General features: G+C 38.3%; 1 protein-coding gene across 2 annotated transcripts in view; it reads right to left on the bottom strand.

Moving 5' to 3' along the window:
• ZFPM2 (zinc finger protein, FOG family member 2) overlaps nt 1-27,937 on the bottom strand; it is a 320,273-nt gene that overhangs the window by 158,197 nt on the left and 134,139 nt on the right. For both annotated transcript variants that reach the window (XM_049821554.1, XM_049821564.1), the window contains one exon: nt 2,823-2,941. In XM_049821554.1, coding sequence (XP_049677511.1) covers nt 2,823-2,941 — 119 coding nt within the window. The remainder of the gene's footprint in view (nt 1-2,822; nt 2,942-27,937) is intronic.

Raw genomic sequence — 27,937 nt, 5'->3', positions numbered from 1 at the left:
CTAGGGAGGTGAGGCTTTACCCAAATGAGCTTTTCAAAACAGATATAAATAACTTAAGTAAACAAATGCAACTGCCCTTATGAACAACAGAAAGCATTTACACTAGTAAGAAAAGTAATCAAATGTGTCAAGCAAACAGAAAAATCATAAATAAACCAGAATCGTTTCAAGGGGGAAAAAAAAGATAAAAAGAAAAATATGTAGAAGCTGGCACTGGGTTTGTGTTGCTTAAACAGTAAATTAAAGTTCTATCAAAAGGTTTACATTTCTTCACACAGCATTTTAAAGTAACAAATGTAGGATTACAGGAAACATCTGATATTTGGGGAAAAGAAACTATACTTAGAATCACAGAATAATTCAGGTTGGAAGGGACCTCTGGAGGTCATCCAGTCCAAAATCCTGCTCAAAGTTAGGCAAACTTCAAAGTCAGATCCATCTTCGAAGGTAACTCAGATTACTCAAGATCATACCCAGTTCAGTTTTGACTATCTCAAAGGATGGAGTTGCTCAGGAGACAAAATGATATTGCTGAAGATTCTGTTTATAGGAACTTTTTCAGATTTCCAAATGTACTTATATTAGTAGGCAAAACAAAAATAAAACCTTTCAAGTGTTAGCTAAAATACACTCAATGGCTTTTAATTTGACAAGAAACAAAGGAGTATCTTTCCAGTTTAGTGAGAAAAAAGTCCTGAAGATTTTCATCCCACATCTTTCTGAACTAGGATGAGAAAGTTGTTCCATCCCATTACAACCACCAAACTAAAAAGTCAGCTCTGCTCAATGCTTAATTGTAAGTTCATTAAAACCAAAATATCTTAGCTAAATGTTTTTGTTACAGCAAAAATGGTATTTGCTGAAATTCACAAAGTAATAACAGACCTTAATATATGCCTGTGCTACCAAAGGAGAAGCAAGCTCCTGCTAGAAGGATTGTGGTTGTTCTGTGTCTCCTTCAGAAAACAAAAATGAAACAATATGATCAACTGCTGACATACTGCAAATTCATCCTAAGAATATCTGATAATGGTAACTTTTGTAGTGAATGGTCAATCAACATCATCTCCCATACTCAAGCATTATCTTCAAGTCTTACATACCTGAGGAAGTGGTACAAGTGGACAGGGCAATAGGGACAACACAAAGCCAGAATTTTTCCTACGGTAGTATATGGACTGACTTTGAGCTACACCAGGAATAAGGTTTCTGTTGCATGAAAGTTGATGAAAGTAGTAATAGTGGAATCTTAGAAAATTATTTGGATTATTGGTAGTTGTTGCAAATGACATTTTATGGAAAAAATTCAGAGAATGCTGATAGACCAAGAATAAAATAGATGAAAAAATAAAAATTAAATGGATGGAAAAAATGGAAAGAGGTATTCAAATTGTCCAGTTTCCTCTTTCTAACAATAAGACAGACTGGGTGACCAGTACTTTTGAAAATCCATCCTTTATCTGAGTGCCTGAATGGGAAATCTGACCTGCGTTGGGAATAATGAACTCTAGAAAACTTAGACCAAGTTTCCATGCCACTTTCTGTAACATCTTGTTAGCATCGTTTGATTAGTAAATTATGCTAATCAGTCTACAAAATATCAAAATCTTAAATGGCTACTATGTACTCATAACAGAATAACACTTCACTATAATTTTAATATGCATGAAAGTAACGTGCATACTAGCCAGCAAGCCTTTAGAAGGAGAACTCCAATATATAGGCATGGGTTCCCCAGGGAGGAGTTAAAGACTATCAGTTCCCCCCCTTCTCTCCCACGTCCACAACCCCCCTCTCTCACACTGTCCCAGATGGTACTTCAGCTACTCAGCACTCCTCACTCTCTTCAGGTCCTCCAAGGGCAGGACAATACCCCCAAGACTGGGAAGCTCAGCTTCTCCATTTACCGGCACAGATGTACCTACCCCAAATGTATGTAATACCCTTCTGTGAAACAGTTGCACAGGTCTTTAAGCTAATACATTCATGCAAAGCCTGTAATACCAAACAGTGATCAAGCTGAACATAACGGTCTTTCAGAAGTATCCCACAGGGCAATGCATGTTCCAAGATTGTCTAAACCCCTCTTCTAGAGGTTTTAGTTGCTTTTTTTCAAAATAGGGTCACCTTTCCATGTATTCTCAGAAAATTAATCTGAACTATATGCAAATAATATCGAAGCTCAGACTTAAAACGGATACAAACAAAAACGAAAGGAAGACCTAGGAATGACATGATTTGCAGTGCAACTGAGACCAGCAAAGCATCACCTTTAAGTAATAGGGCCCACATACTTTCTCCAATCAGAATAAAAACCAGGGCTAACTGAGAATACATCATATGATACAGGTGCCTTTTGATACCTTTCAAAATAATTTTAAGCTGACGGAAGATCTTGCTATGTTCAGTAACATTAAGGCAAATTTAATTAATTTTATCCTAAAAATAATGTAGCTATTTCTTTTCTATACCATCCATTAATATAAATTAAGTATTTCAGCAATTAATGCTATGAAATTTTTTTTAAAAAGGCACTAAAAAATCCGATATTACTACTGAAACGCAACTGCTTGCTTCAGCAAACAAGGAAGTGACATTTCCCGGCTGTAAAATAACAAGTTAAATACTATTAACCTGTGCTCCAAATAACTTTACGTGGACGGTTGCCATAGATGAACTAATTGGAAAAGAGCCAAATACCACTGTCCGTGAAAGCTAACAATGCCTGTTTTCAAATGCTCCAGCTGAGTAATAATTCAGGCTATTCCCTCAAGACCAACACACAATATAACGAAGCGAAGCGTCTCGGAGCATCTACGTACCAAGGTGTTATTATTCAGATCCATCTTCCCAGCAAAAGGCCCCCATGTTGTTCCAACCGGAAGCTGCTGCCGGCTCTGAATCTTGCGCTCCCCGTCCTTCTGGACCACCTCCAACTCTCCTGCAAACAAAGAAAACAAGCAGTGTTGAGAGTACTTTCACTTGTGCCTTGACAACAACCACCTCTGCCTTTGTGCTGGCTTTACACGCACAATGTTCTGAGGGCCCAAATAATGAGAATTAATTATGCTTGTCTGAAAAACAACTGATCTTGTCATCCTGCAAAAGAAAAACAAACCTTTTTCCCCTCATAATTATATTCAAATTTGGTTTAGAAAGTCCCGTTCCTTTCTTGCATCTTTTCACACGCATTAGAGATTGAAGGCATTTTTATTCAGAGTAGTGGATTCATAAAAGTTCTTAAGAAATGCTGAGGATGGGGGAGAGGACAGCTGAAAGGAATAGCATCCACACCCGCTGCATTAAACTCCTTGATGCATTTTGCTGCATTAAACTCCTTGATGCATTTTGCTGTCACAGGACCACATTCTGAAGCAATCAGCTACTAACAATTTGAGAGAAATACCACACAGTGATATAAATCCACAATGACTCTACTAATTTTGAAGAAACTACTAAAAACATTTACTACAATTAAAAAAAGGATTTCGAACTGAGTGAGGTTTTACAGGCAATAACGTTTCAGAATTAGACGCAAAACAATTTTAGCTTAAAGTTTTAACACAAAATATGTAAAAGCAATGGGGAGGCGGTACAGTTAATTTTTTAATTTTTTTTTTTAGTGTGCCCCAATTTGTCATTTTTCTTAAAAGCAAATTTTATTTTTTGAAAGTAAGGACTTCAAAATTAACACTTAAAAGTGAAATTGATACTTTAGCTCACTTTAACTTTTCTGGGTTTTTCCAGTGAAAAAAAGAAAGAATAATACACAATTGATCATCACTGTGGGAAGAAAAATAAAATTTTTTCTCACTTCATTTCAGGATTAAAAAAATAGTCTGGACAGCCCTTCTTTGAAAGCAGTCTCTTCAATAAGGCTGTTTTTCTATGAACAAATGCTTCAGTTAAAACTGTAGCAACAGTTTTGTTTATATTCACAATTTCTAACGTTCTTTTCTGAAACAATTCAACTAAATTCTGGTTCCAAACTTTAAGAGGGTTAAAATGGAACAAGGAGGAGGGGCTCATCTGTGCATTTCTTGTTAGACATTTAACTGAATTTTTACAGGGTGTTGCACTTCCAGGCTTTGGCCTTCCTGAAGGTAGGCAAAAAATCTGTCACTGTTCTCAGGAGCGGCAGAGCTCACCTCGACTTTGCTGTAGCCGTGATTTCTCCCGAGCTGTTTTCCCTGCCTGCTAAAGCCCCTTCCTCCCTTTCCATACCAACCAGATGCAACAGAAACTCCTGCCTTTTGCATCAGCACGTCCCTTCTCAACAACTCTACCCCCAGTCAAGACGGTGCTTTTCCACAAACAGGGTGAAGTCCAAGTGTGCAAGAAGTCAATTCGTCCCAGATTTAGAACTGGCAGTTGTTGTGAAATGAACCTTGGGACGGAGGAAGTGAGTAACTCCTCCTGGCTTACAGGCAGTCTCCACAGACTTCCCCGAGCTAACCATTCCCATGGATGCCTGGACTTACGTTACAGCCAGGCTGCAAAGTTTCTCCTTGTCCGCAGGGGTTAATCTCGACCTTTTTCCAAAGAGAAGACTTGGCTCCAGCTTCCATTTTCAAGCACAGAAATCTTAATTTCACCTCTGAGTGTTGCAGATTACAAAACTACTCTACGTAAAATTGTGCATCAGATCCTTCCTGCAAACTGGAACAAATCTAGGAAATAGAGCTGTATCAGTTTACAAAAGCTTCTATGTATGCCGGTGAGTCCTCATCGTGACAGTGCTATGACATTTTAAAAGGCAGTATGTGAGCAGGAAAGCTTATGGATTAATTATATCTAATTTAGACATGTGTTATATATGCATCCAAACAACAACAACAAAAAGGCATTTTTTTTCCCTCTCACAGTCACATTGTTACAAATTGTATTAACATTAAAAAATCTTTTTATATGTTAATTATGGAAGAAAGAAATCTTTCTGGTATTGCAAGGTAACATGTTGATCACTTAGGCATACTGCAGCATTTTCTTTCTACATAAGAGATGAAAACTGTAGCATTTGCTTGCTTTTACACACTAAAAAACAGCCATGTCTATGGACATGTCACATTTAACTGATACCAGAGGAATCATGAGAATCTTTGAAAACCCTTTTAAAAAATAATTCAGCCTCCCTTTCTGCCACTGACATTTTTCATTTGAAAAGGGTTCAGACACAGTCAAACAGTGACTCCTTATCTGTACCTGTGGATTTACAAGCAGGCCTGTCTTTTAATGGATTAAGAACGACAAACTTAGGGCAGATCATCCAGTGATATCCAAAAACCTACCTAAGTTTTAGGGTACATATCATTACACTTTAAATTTTAAGTAAAATTAATAACATGACTCTTATACCTGCTAAGTAGTTCAGGTTTGAGGCAAACATGAAACCAAGCAATTATTTTCCAAAACTGGTTTTTTTTTTTTTTCCTCCAGTTGATAATTAATTAAGCTAATACAGATTCTTTCTCTCTTATTCTCTTTCATTACAGTCTCAACCTGTAGTTTGGGCAATACATTTCAATATGTATGAATACGTTGAAATGTAGTACGAATGGGGTAACATCAAGCTGAATTGTACTGAAGCTGCTGTATTTTCCCCTCCACTCAGAACTCCACGACAGAGTAGCACACTGCAGACAGGGTTACACAACATTTTGCTGCATAACCTTCCCATTTGCCTTGACCATAGTTCTCCAAAAAAGATACATTTCTCTCTGGTCACCATGACCAGCAGCCATTTTAACACTATGGGGGAATGTTAAGAGTTGGGAAGGATAATCTGCTCGTATGTTTTGGCAAACACAGACATTTTGACTACGCTTGTACAAAGTGCAGCACATTACAATTTGATCCTTGGCAAAGATTTTTTTTTTTTTCACTGAAAACCTTTTGTTTGTTTAGGGGTAAAAATTAACACTAAGAGAGCTGTAAGTTAAAAAAGCACTGTACATCAGGGTCTACGAGCATCTGCTAAGATTATTTTTTTTTTCCTACCAGAGCCTGCATCTTTTGTAAAATCCCTGTATACATTCCTTTGTCAGCCCTAAGCAGGAAGGCCAGGGGCTGGTACAAGGGTTTGTAGAAGAAAGATTACAAATGTCACTATTAAAAATCCTCTCCTGAATTCCCGTGACCCTGGAGTAAGAAGCCTGCAACTTTCCTGCATTCATTTACAACATTTTCCTCTGAAAACTTCCTATTTGGCGAATGGTCTCAAAACTGTGGTAACAGAGGGGCCCAGTCTCCCGCTGTCGAGAACAGGGCTGTCCCCCACTCCCTGCTGGCTTACCACAAGGACGCTGGTTTAAGTGGTGCCATACCTGTGGCCCCGAGAAACTTGTGACCTCAAGGGAGCCTGCTGGAAAAAGAGAACCTCACCCTGTCTGACTCTTAATTAAAAGAGCTTGAAAAATGTGTCAGCAAGACAAGATTTTCTCCTTCAGCCTTAGAAGAAGCTCAGATGTAAGTCAGAAGTGCTCTCTGCAGCTACCGTCCCCTGCACAACTGCTCAGCATTTTCACAGATTACATCAGGAAAAGGAAGAGGAGCAGAGATTTTATTGCTGTATCACCACTTGCAGTAAGAAGTGTAAAGACTCAGCTGGTACTGATTCTTCACAGGTGCCTGGCCATGGAGATCCCAACGAGCGGGGAGAAAAGGAAAGAAAGGATGAAAGACTGCTGCAGCTTCCTTTAATCTGCACTCCAGCCCAAAGGAAGCACAAAATTCTGTGCCAAACACTGTTAGGAATTTCTAGTGACCAGCAGTTGCAACAGACCACCTCAGTACTGAACACTGAACATAACGCTCCTTCACGTAACAGCAAATTATAATATACAGAATTCATACACACCCCGGGGATTCATCATTCCTATGGCAAAGTCAAGAAGCTGTTGTATTTTGCTGGTTTCATCCTAGACTTGTCAACCATGCGAGTGACAAGGATAGCAAGAAGCGTAACAGAAGCAGCACTAAGTAGAGAAGAAGTGATGCTCTACCTCTAGTTTTTGCGAATTAGGTAAAAAAAATTACTTGAGACATTCCATTTAGTGATATTTACCTCCCTTTTCCTTGTTATGGAGTACAGAAAATTGGAAATTTTTTTCCAGCTTGTTCTTCAGGAACACACTTATTTCCAGCTTGCCGAGTAAGTTTATACAAAATATTTGAGACACATAGTATGGGCTAATCAATTTTGGTAAAAGATAATGCTGTTAGTGCTGTGGGCTGTTTCTCTTATCTTGTTGATGTAGCATACTTTTAAAGTCTGTGATTACTCAAAGACTTATGATAGCTGCACTGTAAAAGAAGCCCCGAGTCATGACTCACTAGTACAGCTACACAACATCCCATGGCTTTTAAGATACTAGGCCACCTTGGTGGATACAAAATCAGAATGAAAGGACTCAGTTTAGGATTCTCTTCTTACATATACATGTTGATTTAGGAATGCCACGTAGGGCTTGCATAAAACAGAAGGTAGAGAGGTCAGTTTAGCTTTGTCTTCTTTTACAGCAAAATCAGAATCATTTATAAAAACTCCACAAAACATGTAGTGTACACAGGAACCCAACAACAGCTTTTGGCCCTTAATAGGATTTGACCGGTTCGAATACCACAAGAATTCAAGTATAAATAGTATTTGTGAACAAAATAATGCTGGCTTTCACTCCATTCTGGAATAAGAAAAAAAAGGAGTGTATATCTGAAGGTGAATGATGAACAGCATTTTGGGGAAGAAAAAGCAAACTACTTTGTTCAGAAGTAAGTGCATCCAGATTTAAAAATGTTTAACATTTCTAAGCAAGTCACTGATAGCTTTGGCAGTAGGGTTTTTTATATCGGGAATAGCTTTCTAAGTGGAGTCAGTTAAAAAGAATGAGTAAGCTCTTCCTCCACTATAATTAGAGATTGGTTATTTGACATCATGGGGCTCTACCAATTTCCACTAGCAAATGGCTCCTTCTTTGCATATTTCCAGTGCACAGCCACCTGGCTCTCTAATGAATATTTTTGCATGACAGAGAAATCGTGTATGTTGTAGTTTCAAAAGGACTGCTCTGAAGTCAGAGCGAGCAAGTTAAAAACACTCTCAGAAGTTCCTAACTGCTGCCCAGCCCAGAGCCCAAGATCTGCCTGCCATCCTGTATGCATGGGAAGAATCTGCAATTAATATTTGACTGGTGATTACCTCCATTATAACAAACTAATATGTGTACATTTGCACACAGCAGTTCACTGACAGCAGAGAACTATCCCATTTCCACTTCTGTGATTCTTAACAAGGTAGCTCCAATATTAAATGCTCACTTGCTTGGCAGACATAAACTGCATTATTGAGATACCTCCTCTAAATTCTCCTCCCTCAATTTTCAAGACTCTGAGACATAACACACACTAAACTACAGTTTTGAACATAAACTTGAAATACGACATTCTCTATTCAAGTACTCCAGTCAAACCCTGATAAATCAGGCTGGCCATGCAGTGATCTTATCCTTTCTGACTCTTTAATAAATCGAACCTTGTAAGTTCACGCTGTTGGAAGTTGTCACTAAATGAAATTGTGACCTTATCCGATGCGTGAACTTATCCTGCTGACAACTACATTTATTGTGCGGATAAGCATGGGGGGAAAAAAAAAAGACTTTTGATAATTGTGATCTTAGCCATATGCAACTCTAACAGATGGGATCTTTTTGATGTTCCATTAATGATTTGCCTATGATGAGTCTCTACTCAGCGAAAAAATAAATGTTCTTCATAGGTAAGTGGTAGGGGGACTGGTAAGCTGTATGAAAAGTGCACAAAGAGGTACTGGCTGACAGCAGTGAATCAGAAGCTATTAGCCTAACAGAAAGAGCTTTGAATTAGCTTGTAATTACGCTGGAAAAGATAACATAACGGAGGTGGCAAAACAGAAACATTCCCTTTCCATAGGACTCATTCAATAGCCCAAAACTCTGAAGCAAGTAACTGCAAGTCTGAAGCAGTAACACAAAATATGCTAAGCTGTGGCACTTCATAATGAATGAATGAAAGAATACTGCATCCCCTTCCAGCACTGACTGGACAGTTGCCACTGCTATTGAGGAAGAATGTTGGGTAACAGGCAATTCACACAATCGTAGAATAGTTTAGGTTGGAAGGGACATTTGAAGCTGATCTAGTCCAGCCCCCCTGCAGTGAGCAGGGACATCTTCAACTAGATCAGGTTGCTCAGAGCCCCATCCAACCTGACCCTGACTGTTTCCAGGGATGGGGCATCTACCACCTCTCCGGGCAACCTGTTCCAGTGTTTCACCACCCTCATTTTAAAAAAATTTCTGAAAATGCCCAACCATCTCACATTACTCTGTTTGTCTGTCAGGGACTTAATACATCGTGTTACCTAATTCTCACATCTCTCCACAATGGATGGCACTGTACCTGTTCTGCAGTGCGCTGACTCTGGAGTGAGAAGATCTGGGGGGTGTCGGAGTACAATCTGTTTTGCAGCACTATAAGTCTGCTGTGGGGTACAAGAGCTGTAGTTACCTTACTAGAAAGACACACGTACATATGAGACAAGTTCACACTGGAGCCCAAACAGTAATGGACTAACTTACAATCAATCTTCAAAAGAAATTTTACAATTTGATTTGCAACCAAACTTGCATTCACAGGGGTCTTGGCAAAAAGAGATTATTTAAGTTGTCCAGAAGCAAAGGCAAAATTTAATTTTGCTGCCCCAAAGATGAGAAAATACAGCCAGGCCACTGTTAGGATGAGAAGGATGGAAGGAGGAACAGACTTGGGACTGAAAATTGAGAAAACGGGTCTGTAGAGTCAACCTGGAGGGAGGGTTGCTCTTCTGCTGCCACTGAGAGGGTGGAGGGTTTCTGAATGGAGCAGCCTTCTTCATTTCTCTGAAGTCACTGTCACCCCCCAACAACTCCTCCCCCTAACCCTGATGCTCCCTGGTCCCATCCCTCTCAAGGAGTAGGGTCAACCAGACCGCTTTAGCACAATAGCCATGAGGGAAGTAAACACGAGGATAACCTACAGGCACTTATTGCTCTAAGCAAAAGGCTCTCCTTTGCCTACACTTAGAAGCAGGTCTAGATAGCAAACGCAACGCAGGAGAAGCTGCCACGTGCCGCTTCATTCCTAACCAAGCTGCCTAATGTTGCCCCAGCTTGCCAATGCTCCAGCAGGGCAGCTGCGGACTTTAGGTAAGAATGACAAATGAAAAGGCTTCTCCATTTTCTGTAACAAAAATCTTGCTGCTCCCTACCTTCCTTTAGAGTCCCGAAAGTCAGAAGCAGAGTTTCTTTATCTCTCCTACCTGCTGCTAGTACTGTGAATGGCAGAGAGTGCAGGTGCTATCCTTATCTGCAATAGTGCTGTCCTACAATGGACAATACAGGGAAGGAAAGAATATTCTGAAAGTGAGGACAGGAAAAGACTAGACAAAGATTTTCAGAAAAAAAGGGGGGGGGGGGGAGTGGTGGAGAAATTAAAAAAAACAAGGCAAGGAAGAGGGAGTCTAGGGAAGGAACCATTTAAAGACCCAAGTTGGGTCTGATCAGGATACAGGATACAAAGGCACAGCCTGGAAAAATGGGAACAGAAGATATTCAAGAAAAAGAGGGATACTGAAACCTTGGCAGAGTGAGAGAAGACATACACATTTCCAAGCCTGAAACATAAGGACAGAAGTGCATCCATTCACATTCAGCAACAGAATGTAAACACTATTATCCTGTTTTAGCCAAGGCATGTGTGTCATTACAGTGCTTAATTCCTAAGATAAACCATCAAAATAAAGTATACTTATTCTAATACCTCATTGCTCAGCTGAGTCCTGGCTAAACTGAACACTTAAAGGGTGTTTCACCTGACATCTGGCCAAACCTATTCCCTACCTACAAGCAGCCAGATCGTCATGTAGGCTATAAAGCTCTTCTAAGAAGTTGTTTCATTAATGGTTATTTACTTTACACTAGGCTCCAGCTATGACCACCACACTGACGTAATACTCCAGCCTCCTGTTTGATGTGACCTTAGGTATAGGTACAAAAGCTGCTCCAGATTCCCAACTGCAATGCAGAGCAAACCTCAGTGATATGAAGCTGCACTGTGTCTTGCAACACAGGCAGAGTTTTCAGATACCATAGTTTCAAAAAAAGTGTACGCACTGACACTTTGAAAACTCAAAGTTCTGCTCTATTTGTAAAGTCTTCATTTGCTTACATAAAATGAATACAAAGGAAACAATTTTACATTCCTATAGTGCCTCACACTTCTGTAATCTACAGAACTTAGTAAGAACACAAGATTCCATCCCAGGTTGGAAAAGCACAGACCTACAGTGGTGAACACATCTGCATCAATTTGAAATGACAATGCAACTTCTAAATTTTGGGGGAGCTGGGAGGGAGGGCAATTACATAAGTGTTAAATAGCACATAAATTGAGTAACGACTAAAGATACAGCTCATGGGAAACTACATAGCAATTGTCCGAGTATACCATCAAAATAATTTTTAAGGCTTAAGCTGAGCTATTACAAAAAGTACTGTTTTTTTCTTGGAAGTCAGAAAGGAAGGAGAACATAATGAACACTGCTGCTAGAGTTTGATTAGCTATTTAGCAGAACAGACTCTTATACAGCTGTATAGACTTTGCCTTTATTTGGACTGCTTCATTGAACTTACAGAAATGTGCTCAAAGAAAAAAATGAAAGACACAGAAGTAGAAAGAAAAAGACAGTTACTCAAGATACACTAAGAAATGCCAAAGATTTGTTCACTTGCTTCAAAGTCAAGTTCCATATAATATGAAAAATATTCTGTTCATATCAGCATCTAGTCTACAGGCAGAGGCAAAATAAACCCAGCCATCATGGCAAAATCCTGATTCTGTGATGAAATTAGAAGAAACTATAAGATAGTAGTTTTCAGTCTACTCACTACAAGAGCAATTCACACCTCTGTTTTCAAAGTCCAAGTCTCATACAAGAAGAAGAAAAATATTATTTTTGTCTTTCTCAATAATTTTTCCACCTTCACGTTTGGATGCACAGTTCAAGAGGTTTTTTACTCCCTGTATGTGTTGAGATAAAACTGGAGTAGAAATACTTGCAAAAATACAGAAAAAAACCCAAAAGGCAACCAGTGCAGCTGAAGAGCCCTCCCTGCAGTTTTCTGTGACAGGAATACTGTAAACTCCATTCTCACATGGATACTCCATACTGGCAAAAATGATTCACAATTATATTATAACACTGTGCAGACCCAGTGGGTTGAGTAGGTTCTTTATCCCAGCTACATGTAGCTTGCACAGCTTTGCTCCCTCTCTCTCCATCACAAATACACACGATACAGAAATGCCAGACTTGGCAAGAGCAGGCTGATGATATTACTGAAGAGGGTTTTCTTGATAAGATCATCATCTGTTTCTGGACTCTTGGGTATGCTCCTTTCCTCAGCAGAGGAACAGTCGCCCCTGATAAATGTCCCTTTGTGTGCAGATTCTCCCCCGATACATGCGAAGACATTTCAGTCCCGAGTCTGCCTGTTTTTTCGTTGCTTCATATAGCTCAAATCCAGTTAGAGGTATATGGAGCATTGTATGTAAAGCAATAGAAAGTGGACACAATTGAAAATACACCTTATGTAATTCAGACTGAAGCCTTTTCTAAGATAGATGCTATTCTGCGGGAAGAAAATTAAACATTTCACCATCACCTACACCAATCTTTCCCTAGGACCTTTTGGAATCCTTTTAGCTGAAAGATGCTAACATTTTCTTTTTGACACCATTATTTGCATAAATATACGAGATATTTAAATAAAATAATTAATACGCCTTTGTATGTTTACCCAATATTGTTGGATTTCTTTTCTACTTGGAAAAAGTGAAAAATACCAAAGTGGCCTCTGTTGTTAGTGAATGCAGAAAGCTACTGAAGTTAAGTTAATACGAAGACTGCTGTATTAATATTGACGTCATGAAATGTATTAAATTAACAAAAATGTTTTGGAAAGTATTCTTTTTAACTCTAAAAGCGAGAGCAGTGAGATCATCTGTGACTGTATCTGTGGTGTCTTCTCAGTTTACAGTACTTACGCTTAGAGATAGAAGGATCTATTTTCATCTCTCATTTGTGTAACTGCAGATGAAGTTATTTGCTTTCTATCAGATATGCATGCTCAGAGCTATGAAACCACTGCTTAGATGCCGATTTCTAGCTCAGAGTAAGTGAGCCAAACTGCCCAAATGTCTTGCAAAAGAAGCAGATGCTTTAACATGATTTCCCTATTTCCTTTCAATGTTCGCAACAAATTTCTGAAAGAAGGAGAGTACCAAGAAAAAGACAAAAATCTCAACAAAGACTCAAATTTATCAGTATTTACTGTGACCATCCAAAAGATCTAGTTACTGTTGAGATTAGGAAGGCAAGAGGGGGACTGGGACAAAGGGAGATTGAATGCCATGCTCCACTGCATGCATGCAATATATAGTTCCATCCATTATAATTATAATTTATATGAAAAGTAACATTATTATAAATAGAGATAAATGTAGTATAACTATAATGTACAATATCAAGATTCAAATTAATCATTTCTTTGCACTTGCTGGGAATGGCCATGCATAACAGACACATGGCTCTGCACTGCTCCAGCACTCATGAGTTATGTGCTTATCTACATCTTCTATGATCAAGTACCAGCAATGACCAACACAGCTTTTTAACAGTGTTGCCAGACAGGAATTGACTGCTGGTTTTGGACATGGACCAGAGTACCCTCACTCGCTCCTTCAGTGCCTCAGTCTGGACTATCACACTGCTTTCACACGCGGCTATATCTTAACATAGCCAAGACTTTGAAGCCGATATAAAGAGTGATGCCCATTTATAAGGCAGACTTGTAACTTTGAGTGAAATAAACCCTTGAGCAGAGATTGAGCACAGGTCCTGTGCACTACCTAAATCCTACTCTGAGGCTTACATAAGACTTAAGTAGAATATTGGCCTCGTGGCAGCCTTCTGTACAGGAAAGATCTTGACCTTCATAGGAGCAAGTCCCAAGGGCATCATGTGTGTAAAGCATATCCCAAATTGTTTTACCTTACCACCTTCCCCTTTACAAGCACAGTCTCTGAACGCCCCATTGCTGCTTGGACAGACTCAGCGACTGGAGAGCCTGAGGAACAGCCATGGCTGGCACATGGGGCCTGTTCTGTGGCAGGAGGACGCCGGCAGTCTTTCTCCTGGAGAATGACCTCCCGAGACTGACTCTTCACAGCCTAGACTCTACCTCTGTAAACAATGACTGAGAACAAGCCCAAATCCTCTATGGCCTTAATGGAAATTTCAGCCTAAATAAGAAGCTCAGGGTCTCAGAGTGAGTCACTTGCTGGCAACAGGAGCCCTAATGTTCTCTAACAGTTGCAATCGCTGCTTCTGAAAACTTCACACAATACGTACAAGAAAGTTATTATTTTGAAGAAGCAGGAAAGTATTTTTGGCAAGGCACAGCCATTAAATAGGCAGTGTCAACAGAGATCAAAAGAATTAGAATATATCTGGGCTACACAATATATCTGGGCTACAGAATTATTTTGTCTCTGAAGCATTAAAACTGCCCCTATACTATGATGTTTAAAAAATACTAATATCAATTTATAACAGCTTCTTATTGTCTTGCAATGGTGATGTACTATAAGAATATTAGAAGTATAGCCTGTTATTGCGTATTAAGTATATAGATTTAAAACAGTTAAGTACACAGGAAACGATCACGTTGAAAAGGCTGCAGGATGACATCCTCATTCTCTTGCTAATAAAATCTGCAGTTTACAAAATTAAATACAATAGCTTAAAAACTCCCCTAAAAATATCTGCTCCTTCTCTTCCTCCCCAATAAAAAAAAATCACGTGCATCAATGCAAAGAGAAAATTTCTATTTTAGCCATGACTATTATTTTGACGTAGAAAGGCACTTTTCAACTTAACAATTCCTTTCTGAAAGGCACAGACAATTCGCTGTACAAGAAGCCTTGGAAAAGGGCAGTTTTATTCTACCCATTTTTTTCTCCATATGTTTTCATCTCAGTTAACAAGTACCTTAACAAGATACATAATGCATTAACTTAACAGGCTAAAAAAATCTAGACAAACAAATCCTACTTTTACATATCCAATGGTGTAGTTAGCAGTGTCAAAATCAAGCCTTCCAACATTAGAAAAAGCTTGAACCTCCATGCAGGCCCCTTGAGCAACGGACCACTCTTTTGCAGATTCCAGGATCTCAGCATAAAAGCCGGCTTCCTATCCCATCTCCTGTCTCCTGGACACTGCTTCCTTGTCCAGTTCATCTTCCACCGCCCCCACTCCCTACTGCCTTCTGTGGCCTCACTGTTCCTCCTCAATGGCAAATATTGGGTCATACCCAAGTTCCCATTGACTGCCTCCAACAACGTCCAGAAGTAAACGTCAGAAAAACAAGAGGAGTAAGGCACATATGCTTTCCTTCACACAACTGGTTTCTAGCTCCCTGTCTTCCCCTACTGATCACAAACCATCTGCCAGCCAAGCCTAATCTGCCCCTTCAAATTCCGAAAAACTGTCTCCTACCCTCACCAGATGTAATTCAGAAGCTGACAGTCTTTTCACTGACATTTATATCTTGTCTAAGTCATCAGATACCGTCCCAAGTCTATACTTTTCTATTCTCTTGACTATTCTCATCAGAGAGGCACAACACTCCATTATTTATACACTAATTTATTATACGAAAAAACTGTTTACAACTCAGCATGGACATCTCCAACATACTGGGCCGACTTAGCAATAGTTGTGTTACTCGTATCTTTCTTATTGCATATGCTTATTAGTTGTTCTCCTTGCACTTCTAGAAACTCTACACTTCACACAGTCAACAGATAATACAAAGGATCTTGCCTTCCAGCCCACAAACAGAATCTCCTCAATGACCTGCTGCTAACCTTCCACCACCAGGAATCAGGAGAGCTACTAACTGAGTGATTTCTACAACAGCACCAGTATCCAGGTGTGAAAGTAGATGTCCGTGAGGAGAATGTTACAGCATGCCAAAGCTAAGTGATCAAGAAGTAACAGCTGGGGAGCAGTTCCTTGTCTGGATATAAAAAGCCCAAACTTTTTATCATGAGTAGAAGCTTAATAAAATGTAAGAAAATGTTTAGTTTTGCTTTTTAATCAGCTGCCTTTGTTCAAATAAATGCATGTTTCTCTCTTCTCAAATCTTTTTTTCAGACAGGTATCAGCTTTGAAGTCTCTACTCAAACACCTCGATGAGATTCCTGAATTATGTCCAATTAATGCTAGCAAGCATTGTGGTACTGTCCCTGAATTAAGCTGCAGCCTCTGAGAAGGCAGGGACGATATTTCACCTATTCCTAAAAGTACTAAGAACAGTGTCTGGATTAGATAAATAACAATAAAATTGAAATAAACTAAGGATACATCCTAACAGAAAGATTAAATGAAGAATGAATTGTGAACAGTTCAGATTCCCAAGAAAGATCGAGTGTTCTGTGGATGATAGCAGAGGAGATTTGTGGGATGTGATGGTGTGGATCTGTATATCAGTGGATCTGATAACTGTACTTCACTCTTAAAAAGCTGAAACTAGAAAGCATGTAGATGAAGATCAGTATGGCCTTTCAAATTACTGTAGAAGCATTAAGATCATAATGAAATAAAGGGAAATTCCATGTTTGTAAACTTCATAATAACTTAAAGTGAATAAAGAGGAAAGTATTAATAATGCTTGGAGAAAAATGTCATACTACACTCCACACAGATTTTCTATTTTTTCACACTTTTTGTAAGCAAGTATAAATATGCTAGCACTTTAAACCAATAAGATAATTTCATAGAAAAAGTAAGTCATCTATGGCTGGGCTATACCGTTAGCACCTTAACTTACACATATGTGAGGATATATGTATAAATAAACACACGCAGCTTTCAAAGTCTTCCACTGTGCCAAAGATGGCCATAGTATGTACTGTCCATATGCTTATGCTGTCTACTCCTTTTGGCAACCAACAAAAAATACTGGAAATTGCTCTCTAAAATGAGAGACAGACAGATATTCAAAAGGCAGTACCAAAGAAACTCCTATGAACAGGTAACTCAGACCTTTGCTAGCTCCCATGTAGTACTTTCTCATGCATATCACAATGAAGAGTTCCAAGAAACTATCAAAAAAAGGAGATATATATGCATTTTAGAGAAGGCCAGTCTTGCAGCAAACATTTTAGTCATAATCTTGAAAGATCCGGGCTCGGTGAATTGGATCTAAGCCTACCTCCTATGGGACCTCCAAAATCACTCATAATCTCTCTGTAACTCTGGAAGTAATAATACTTCCTTTCTCTCACCTTTTATTGACCTGTCATTTTACATAGCAAGCAATCCAGAGCGGGGACTGTAATTGTGTTTGCATGTATAGATATACATATAAAAATGTAAACCAGATACATAGATATACATTATAGATAGATATGTATGTATACACATATATTTTTATTTATCTATAAAGTATAGTACCTAGGACAAAAGGAACTCTATGTCAATAGAAACTAACAGCTTCTAGGTGATACTGTAATACACACCGCAAAAATAATATAACTTGGCATTCTGAAAAGGATGCCCTTTTCAAGTATGCTGCATCTCTTTTGTCTCTGGCAAGTAGGCTTGCAAGGGGGCTTTGATTACTTTTCTGATATGTACTCCATATCATCTTTTAGAATAGTTAAACAAAGCTCAGTCCCCACATCCTCTGAATAAAGTGAAAAGACAGCCAGAGACAAAGAAACAGAGGACTACTTTCATATATAGTATTTGAAGTTTGAGGTCTTTGCTTTCATCTGATTTTGGAATTTTTCAAAATTCAACAATTGCACGTTTTCACTCTTGAAATAATTATGATCAACAGACTTATGTAGGTAGAAAACTATTTGTTTATGTACTGCTTGTTTTGTTTATATACTGCTTTTTATCTCTTAGATACAGACAAAAAATAATAAATGATACCCTTCGAAATACTGAGTTCAACTGTTCCAAAATACTACATATAACGGAAGAAAGCAAACCATTCACTCCACAACATCCTTCTTACCTGCCACTGAAGCATATAGAGATCTCCTTTTCTAATTTATTGTCATCTTGCTAGAAATATTTAGACCAATTAAAATTATTTCAACTTGAATGGCAGCCCACTCTTCAGTGTCATTCCAGGACCAATGTGTCACCTACTTTAACATTCTTCTTTGATCCCAAGAGTTTTACAATCATGCATCATTCTTTGACTTTTTTCACAATCATCCATTTAGACACTTCCTGACAACTAAACATCGGCAGTGCATGCAATGAAATTACTGCTGTTCCTCCCTGTCATGAACAAATGTAATAAAACCTCTAACAGCAAATCAATGTCTACACTTTGTAACGAGTATAATTATAGTAGGAAGAGGCACGCAAATCAATATGAAGATTGTAAGCAGAAGCTTTAGGTTTGTCAGTCATTTCTAGCAGCTGTTTACACTTTGCACATCCACAGAGCACTTGGAAGAACAAAATAATTCTGTTTGAAACCTACAACACAGATCTCACAATTATCATACCAACAATACACTTCTGTATCCACAAAGCTTTAAGTATTCTCATGGAAAAAGAGAGGTATCACATCTCACCTGTCCTATGCCAAGAGAGCTTGGTATAAATAGTGCAGAATTTAAAAGCACTACACAATAAAGATACCAGTGTCTGACAAAACCATTATTTCACCGAGAGGTATGATACTTCCCTCCGAAAGGCAATAAAAAGTAAATTTCACGCTGCACTGTACATAAAGAACAGTTAAAATGAAAAATTTGTTGTGTGACATCTCATGTTGTTAACAATATAGGCAGATCAAGATAAGTGGGTGGATTTGGATCATCATCAGAAGACACAAGGCCATATTTGCCAGTCTATTATGTCATGTTTCTTGAATTCATGAACCCAAGAGTGCAATAACTTTTTGTGACATGATGGAGAAGTTACATTTTATACATGCTCTAAAAACACAGGCAAGATAAATGAATTAAAACCAGCAACCATATTGTTTTTTTAAAATGTTATTGAGCAATATAGCATATGGGTAATTCTGAAGTCTAAAGCATACAAACCATTCAGAAAATAGCAATGGAAAGCAAACTGTGATTGCCAGATGATTTACGTCAAATTAGCCCCTACCTTTGTAAACTAAAAAAGTAGGAGAATATGAGTAAGAAAATATTGTTAAAAGAGATTCTTCATTAGGTTAAAAGGGAGCACCGCACTAAAATCACACACACTATGTCTGGAGTTGATGACTGACTTGAAATGCTGTCCTTTTCCAAAAACGGCTCATCCTATTTGGAACTGCTGTAACATTTTAGGAGCAATGGTTATTCACATTTCCCTTCAATCATTCCTGGTCAAAACACAGGTAGATTAAAAAAAAAAAAATATGCAAAGAATAATTTAAACAGAAAATCGTGGTAAAGTTGTTAGAAAATGCCACAGTTCTAGCCAAGATTTTTAAATTTTATTATTTGACCAATTATTAGTTGCTTTGATTTAATTGCATTTACCTTTAGTCACTGAAAACATATACAATTTTGCACTTTCAAACCTATGCTTTAACAATATGCTAATTATACAGTTCAGATGATCTGGAAAGAAATCCATTTTGCACTGATGATATAAGGGAGTGACAGTACAATTTACATTAAGAAATGTTTTCTCATTTTTCTCAAAAATTGGTTTGCACTCAGCCGGAGAAATCTAAATTCGACCAACAGGCATCCCTCCCTGCTTCTCCATGGTTACAAAATAACATGACAATCTGAATGACGAACAAGATGCACATAAGAATGGGTTACAAAAACTCCTCTGGACACAGGTAGACAGGCAGTCAATGTTTTCTTTTGTGACCTGATTAAACAGGTGATTATTGTATAGAACGATATCGAAATGCTAGTAGCAGACTATTCTCAGCGTCATTATTTCAAACACTTTGAATTAGCTATTCCAAATTGTCTAAATTAGCCCCCAGGGCTGTTGACCAGTCCACATTCCTGAATTTAAGGGAAGGCTTCTAACTAGAGAGGCTAATACAAAGGTTCCTCTTTTGCTTATGGCTTCATTCACATACCTTTCTTTACTCCAAGTTTAACAATACTGTACCACAGCATGCTTTTGGCACACGTTTTCCTGCCACATCAGTACCAACCTGTACAGACAGAGCCTGAAAGAGAGTGATTGGTTCGCTGTGATTTTCCTTTTACTGTTCAAGGGATACAGACTGCATCGCCTGGGAGATGGCACAGTGAGAAGAATCCTGCTTCCTGGCACACTGCTCTTCATCAGCTACAGACATCTAAGCACGTGAAATTTGAGGGCTAAAAACAGTCTTGATTTATTCATTTGTTTCAGAGCTATCTTGCCAGATATATTATGAAAAAAACCATACCCATAACTTATCTTCAGACTGATGTGTTTCATTACTTTGTAGATTCATGGAGAAACATAGAAAATGATTTTCCCAAGTTTTTGGGACCACGTAGCTTTACAGATACAGCTGCACCACTGTTGGAATGTTGTCACAGTCAGCTGATGTAATATTAAACCTGTACCTATCCACAGCAAGGATAAACTTAATGCATTGTAATGATGTGCCACAGATAAGACTAGTTAGTGTTTTCTTAGGTGCACAGCCTAAAATGGTCTGGCATCCAGAAGTGCAGATACAGAGTTTTTCAAGACTATCAACAATAGTGGACAGAACAATGGAAAAAAGATCAACGAGGATGGGTAATTCGAGTAAATGATTACAGACTATCACGCCAACGACTTTTGCAATTTTATTTCATAAAGAATGCTTATTTAAATAATTTTAGAGTCAAACTATTAAATATTTCCATCAGACAAAACTTGGCATTTTGGAAAGAAGATTTTGCGTATGAGAACACCACCTTCAGGTAACCATTATCTAGCTTCTATTTGTATTATAAATGTATTTCTCACAGGGAGGAATAAAACCTGAACACTAAATTAAAACCAGCGTTTTTAGGAGACTTAACAAGAAGTGCGAAGACAGAAGCATGTAAGCCTGAGGATAAAAAAAAAAATCCATCATAATATAATTCCACAAAATAAAGATGAGGTTAATCTGAAACCTATGAAAATTAATATCAAGATTTTAATTGACCTCAGCAGGTTTCAGTTAGGCCCTGCATGTTCAACATGATGGTTCAGTGTAATTTTGCAGTGTTCCTAAAGAATGCTCACCCCATCACCACTTCACCTTGTCTCAGCAGTTTTTTGATTTCCACTGAAACTGAGGTGTCTGAAATTACTCTATGCAGTTACTTCTTTCCACGAACATGTTTTCAAAGGCATTTTTGAATATGCAAAAGTAAATTTTTACAGTTACTGTTCTTCCTTTAAAACAAGAAAGCCACGGTGAACGTGAAACTCTGCAGTGATTGTCTCTGGAATATGTTAGGGTGACAAATTGTGGACCCTGAAAAAAAAAATACATAGAGGAAATCAATGGTAATTTCAAACACACACATAAAATTCACTAAACCAGAACATTTCAACCCTTACAATGAGAACCACTCACACAGCGTAACAGTGGGATGGAAGAGGTGGAGGACATCAACAGGCCTGTTTAAAGTTGAACTTCAACTGAGAGATTTTGGAAGTGAGGGCATATTAAAAAAAAAAATAAAAATTCAAAACTAGATTTTGATTTTCAGATCACTGGAATGACTACATAACTACAAAATAATTGTTCAAATTAAGATTCCATCGTAGGTTTTTAACCAAAATTTTCTGTAGGAAAGCGTTTGTGGTTTATGTGCAGAAAAAGTTGTGTGGTTTGGTTTTTTTTTCAGGAGCTTGGGATACCAACAGCTTAACAGCTACTGACAGCTTAAGCGCTCTTTCATTCTTACACCATTCCACTAAACCTGTAAGCCACCCTCTAGAAACAGTGAATTTGATCAGTATTTCAACCTAAACACTTCACTGTTTCAGGCTTCATAGGCGGAAAAACAGTATGATAAATTAGACTCAGTATATCATGTCTCTGTTCACTTTCCTGGCACTATCTGCTTGAAGCTAAGAGAAGTCATAATCTGCCAGTTGCCATATCATAGTCCTTTTAATGATACAAAAGCATGTACAATGAATAAGCTGAGGATAACTCCTCACAGTTGTCCTTGTCCCCTTCTTCCACTTTTTCTTTTGTTTTTCTTTTTACAGGACAGAATCGTAAAATGTTTGCAGAAGTTGAAGAGATAATAAAAAAATAAATAAAAAACCTCTATTTATAACAGAGAGCAATGCTAAAGGCAATGGGAATTCTAGAGACAGCACAAACATTTGAAGTACCCCTGTTACAGCGATGGTCTTGTGATTCAGACATTTGACATCGCTTACCTGAAAGTCTTCAGCACCTGCTTTTGCAGACTTGACTCCTCTCTTGCACCAGGTCTGTGAAACAGAACGAGGGAAAAAGATCAATTCCCATCCATAAGAAGGCCACGTCACCTGCATTCAACACCACAATGCTGACACTGTACATAGACATATATACAAAGGATTACCTGATTCATGTTGTCCAGTTCCAGAAATGCAGGCTGCTGTGAGTTTTCTACCTAATACCTCTAATTTTGGCATTTCTGCTGCACTACTGGCAGCCCCCGACAGAAGAGTATCTGATGCGCAGGGCTCCATCAAGTGAAATTCCCATTTGGCCTTTTTATCTCATGAGTGTTGGACTCTGCACAAGTAATAATACAAAATATCTCTCACCTGCAAACGATTTACAATAACATAATCAATAATGTATTTCCTGTGATCCACTTTACCATGCAAGAAAGAGCATTCAATGTGTGGAAATAATTTAAAAGAAGAAATGACAACAAATTCCAGTCATTATGGTTTTTGTATTATTGCTTTCTCTCCTTTCACATATGTTTACACTCACAGCAGTTACACCAAGAAAAGACCATTCAGGAGTTCATTTATACAACTCACCTACCAATAGACGTTGCTAATAACAGAACATTTTCTAGGGTTCTGCCCAAGGGCTCTGGGGTTTAAACCGCTGTGTTGGCCTTCGCTTCCCAATGGAGAAAAGTTGCTACCAATTATTTTATCTCACCCACCCTGCACGCCTCTTATACATAATGACATTTTTGAGGCTTTAAATCTCTTTGCTAAAGGCACTAAATGCAGATGTGTGCTGAGTTTGAGGCTTGTAACTTGTAGAAGGAAAAAAAAGAGGCTGGCTAAATGAAAAAAGAGGCTGGCTAAATGAATGCTGGTCAAAGGACTGAGTCAAATCACTCTGAATTCATGGTCTAAAGCACACTAATGGACAGTTACCAGCAGTTAGACAATGTGTGGAACTTGCTAACCCACAACAGCATGTTCACATACCAGAACCCTGAATTCTAAACCATAATTTTTCCATACTTAGTGATTTTCTTTCTCCTGTGCTGTACATTATTAATTAGAGAATGTATATTGTGTTGTAAATCAGATTATCTACTTGAAAAATAATCAGGAGAAGGCGGGCCAGAAGGGGGGTGAGAAGAAGGGTTATATGGGCTATTTACCCCTGCCCCAGCTCCATATACGTGTTTTAGATACAAATGAGAGTGTAGGATTAAAAAAAGGAGCAACTTACTCCGGGTCCCAGTAATTTTCCCCCTCCTCTTCCCTGGGAGCGTGCGTATGCACAAGAGTGTGTGCACACAGGCAACACAGGAGTAAGAAAGAGCTGTGTTTGTGCCTCCATGTCCTTCAATGATCCCTTCTCTTTTTACCTTGTCTGATGTTACTTGTTCTATCAACATAACACACCTCTTGCTATCAAACCTCACTGTTACAAGTACAAAACTTTTGTTTACACAATAAACCAAAAAGTTTATTCCCTCTACACAGAGCGTCATTCCTTTTTTACAAGGGTCTTTCAGTTTTCTTCTTTCTTCTCATTCATCTTTAGTCTCACCTCCTCAGACCTTTCTCTTGGATTACGCAGAAACAGTGTCAGAGAACCCTAAAATTCAGCGTTACTGTAATTACCCATACAGTACCATCGACCTTGCACTCAGTACTTCGTCAACATACCGTGTACTGCCTGGAAATGCTTTAGAAATTCTTTTTTTTTATCTTATTTTTTGTTACTTTCATCCAATGTATTATCATTTGATACTGAAATACGTAGGTAAAATGGAATTCAGAAAGCATGGCCACTTGACAGCAAATAGATCTAAAAATTCTAATAAAACTGTATCCAGCTCAAGTAGCAACAAGCATCTTGACTTACTCATCTCAAAATCCATTACAAATACGTTTAATTTCTTCTTTTCAACATAAATGTTTTCAAAGCTCTCTAGATGGATTATTTTATGTTTTTCCCAAGTTGAAATTAATTTTCCGTTTTACAGTTAGCCCTTCTATGTATCTTTGCATAACTTTGGTCCCAATGATGTCTGCAATTACTTCCACCTTTTTCATTCATATAGACTTCATCCCAATCTTCAAGATGACAGTCAATTCTGGCAACACCCAACTTGCTTGTCTGTAACGTTTTTAATAACTTGTAGTTTAAAGACCACCACGTATATACAGCACCCTGCCATGTTTTGACTGTCTGACAGCATTCATGTCCAAGCAGTTAAGTTGGATGTGTCTGCAGAATAAAATTTTGTGTAACAGTTGATCAATACTTGACTAAAATCTAAAGTTTCTAGATCTAAAACTAAATAATCTGTATTTTTTAATATTCATTCATTATTTTATAGTGCTTTCAGAAAAAAAAAAAAATATATATTTGCCTGGCAAGATTTGCAGTCTTCCTTATCTCTTCATCATAAAAGTGTCCTAGTATAGTCTGTAGCCATTGTACGCTTCTTACAGACCACTGAAAAAAAATAAGCCCTAAACCAAATAATTTCTGTAGAACACTCCAAAGAAGCTATTCAAAGCCTTGCTATGAAAATTAAGAAATGTGTTTTATAAAGAGCTCATGTTTTTCATATGCTCGGGACAAATAGTAAAGCAAATCATAGCTTTAAGTTGCCACTTTGTGTTGAACCCCCAAACGAGAAGGCTCTGTAGTCTTCAAAAGATTGGCACAATGTTTCCCACAGCTCACACTGCCAAGCAAATGGATATCGTTCACGGCTACCCTGGTAAGAACGTGTGGTGGGTTGATGAGACCCAGGTCAGACTAACCTGTGAATTATTGTTCCTTTGGGTCTCCACCACGTGAAATACGTAACATCACCAAATGCAACCAAGCAACATACTGATCAATCTGCGCCTACTCTGTGTATGCATATCTGTTCATGCAAAGGTGAAAAGGTACCTCTTGCCTCTTGGTGACATCTGTTTTTCTTTTCTCATTCAGCTATGCACTTGGCATGCTAAGCCAAAGTTATTCCAATATCCTGTCTATTTTACTACAAATTTGGGGTTGTTTGCCAAAGCCTTGAACCATGTTTAAGGCCACTGAGTTGTCACAAATGTGACAGTTCACTTATATTTAGTCCCCGTTTCAATTTTGGCAACTGGAGTCAAAGATCCCTCAGGTAATTGTTGTACAATCAGGAAATGTCACACAGTGAGAATATGAGGCTGTTACACCTACAACAGTCTCTTAATTTTGATGCTAAGATTTTCCCATTTTGCTGCTTATGACATGCCTTCAGAAAGCACAAAGGATGTTTTTGCATTTTACAGGAAACGTTTCTAGTATTCCAGAATGTGATTACTTTGGATTCCCCCCTCACCCCCCAGCACCTCACACTATCTAGCCTGGAGATGGCAATCAAATATTGAAAACGTAGTGGTTAAGTTACTTTGCCCAATTTGCAGAAGTATAAATTCATTTCAAGATTTTTTTGGTGTGATTTTCAAGTAAAAAATGACTTGCAGATTTTTGTGCCATACCGTAGGACCGTAGGTAAACCAGTACGGTCACAGCAGGCCTCTTTTCCTCATTGCTGACTTTGCTTTAATTTAGCATGATGCCATGTGTACAAAATTCCCAGCTGATCTCGGCATGCATTTACAGATTAATATCTAAAGCATACATTTATTGATTAATATGTGAATGCACTGCACCACTGACCCTAGTCCTGTGAAACAAAGACTATTTGTGCAAAGGGATGGGAGATTCTTGGGTATGCTGACTGTTTTCACTGACCATTCCAATGCAAATAAAAATTCAAGTACTACGTAATCTCACAGTTTCAACTAATAAAAATGTAAAATTTTAATCCAAGAGCTTTTCTTGAGTTGTACTGTTAATACAAGCGCAGTTTGCATAAAAGTATCATTTGCAGTTTCTCAAATGCAACAGATGGTTGTGCTTTCTCTTGAAAAATATGAAAACAATGTCATGCACTTCACAAACAGTCAATCCATAAGCTTGTGTTTCAAAAGACTATGACTAAAGACAATCTCTTCCAATAGATTACCATGTGACCATGAAAGAGAAGTATGTAACATCAAATGAACTTTCACTTATCCCCAATTTCACCCCCAGTCATCATATATATCATAACACATTGGTATCCCTGTATTACTTCACTTGTAATTTCTCCCAAAGCATGATCCAGTCAGTAGTAAACTCTTCTCTAAAATGTAAAAAAAACCTCGCAGTTGGTTGAAACAGAACATTTGCATGCCAGGCACAGAACACAGTCACACATATATAGGGATTTCACCCATGTCATCATTTGGTATTGGGGCAGTTTCATATAATTAATGTGGGTTTTTTTTACTTATTACTAGAAGTCTACTATTGAAGTATACAGCTCCAAGTCCTGCAGGGAATGTCACATATCCTCTAGATGTCTCTGGAGATTAATTCTGAGAACATTATAACTCTGAGCAGGATCCACTGTGAGGAGTCAATCATTATATTAACATTATAACGGTTCTTCAATATTTGCTCTGTTGGAAGAAACAAAGTATTTTTGTGCCTGCAGTCTGGACTCTAGGCTACCCTCCACACGCATACGAAGCTGTTATTTTCTCTTAGATGTGTTTCCGTCTTGAGATTTACCTCTGCATTTTAGTAATACTATTTATTTTTGTCTAACATTTTAGTTACTTATAGCAATATGCTGTAGTTTTATAATATTCTTTGATATATGCATATTAGAAACTAATACAGGCAAACTATTGGGCAAAAGCTGCATGGCTGACCTTTCACTCTGGAAATCTGGTTTACAAAGCTGCAAATTTCATTCTTCAGTACCTCTAGTATCATTATAGTAATAACACTCAAAACGTAAATGGACATACACTTTGGATTTAAACCTTTATTTTACGATGTTTGCCATTACAGTCGTGGGAACAGAAAAGTCCCTTGTGATAATAGTTTTCCGTAGCTTTAGAAGTGATTGTACCTTTCTTTCACACCAACTTCTGCAGATGAAATACAGTCTGCTACACGTAGTACTAGCATACTGCTCCTCTGTATTGAACAAAGGCATAACTTATCCAAAACCCGCTGGTGTCACTTCCCATTTACTTCAGCCGGCTTTGAACAGGCCTTTAGGAGACAGGCCCCGAACAGCATAACTGCATTTGCACAGCCACTCCCATCCCAGGGAACAGCAACCTTACAAACCATGGAGATGTGCAGTTTGAGAGCCGTACTTCGGGCAGATGGCAACCCAAAACTTAAATGGACATGTTTCCCTGAGAAGAACATACAGATCTGCACTTCTCTAAGCTGGAAATGCTACAGAAAGATATTTGTTTGCAGGAACAAAAAATGCCATCCCTTGTATCAAACAGCAAGCTGTACTTACTGAAAATAAATCATCACTC

Source organism: Accipiter gentilis, chromosome 2 (assembly GCF_929443795.1).
Source record: "Accipiter gentilis chromosome 2, bAccGen1.1, whole genome shotgun sequence".
NCBI classification, from domain to species: domain Eukaryota; kingdom Metazoa; phylum Chordata; class Aves; order Accipitriformes; family Accipitridae; genus Astur; species Astur gentilis.
This window is presented reverse-complemented; position numbering and strand designations above follow the sequence as displayed.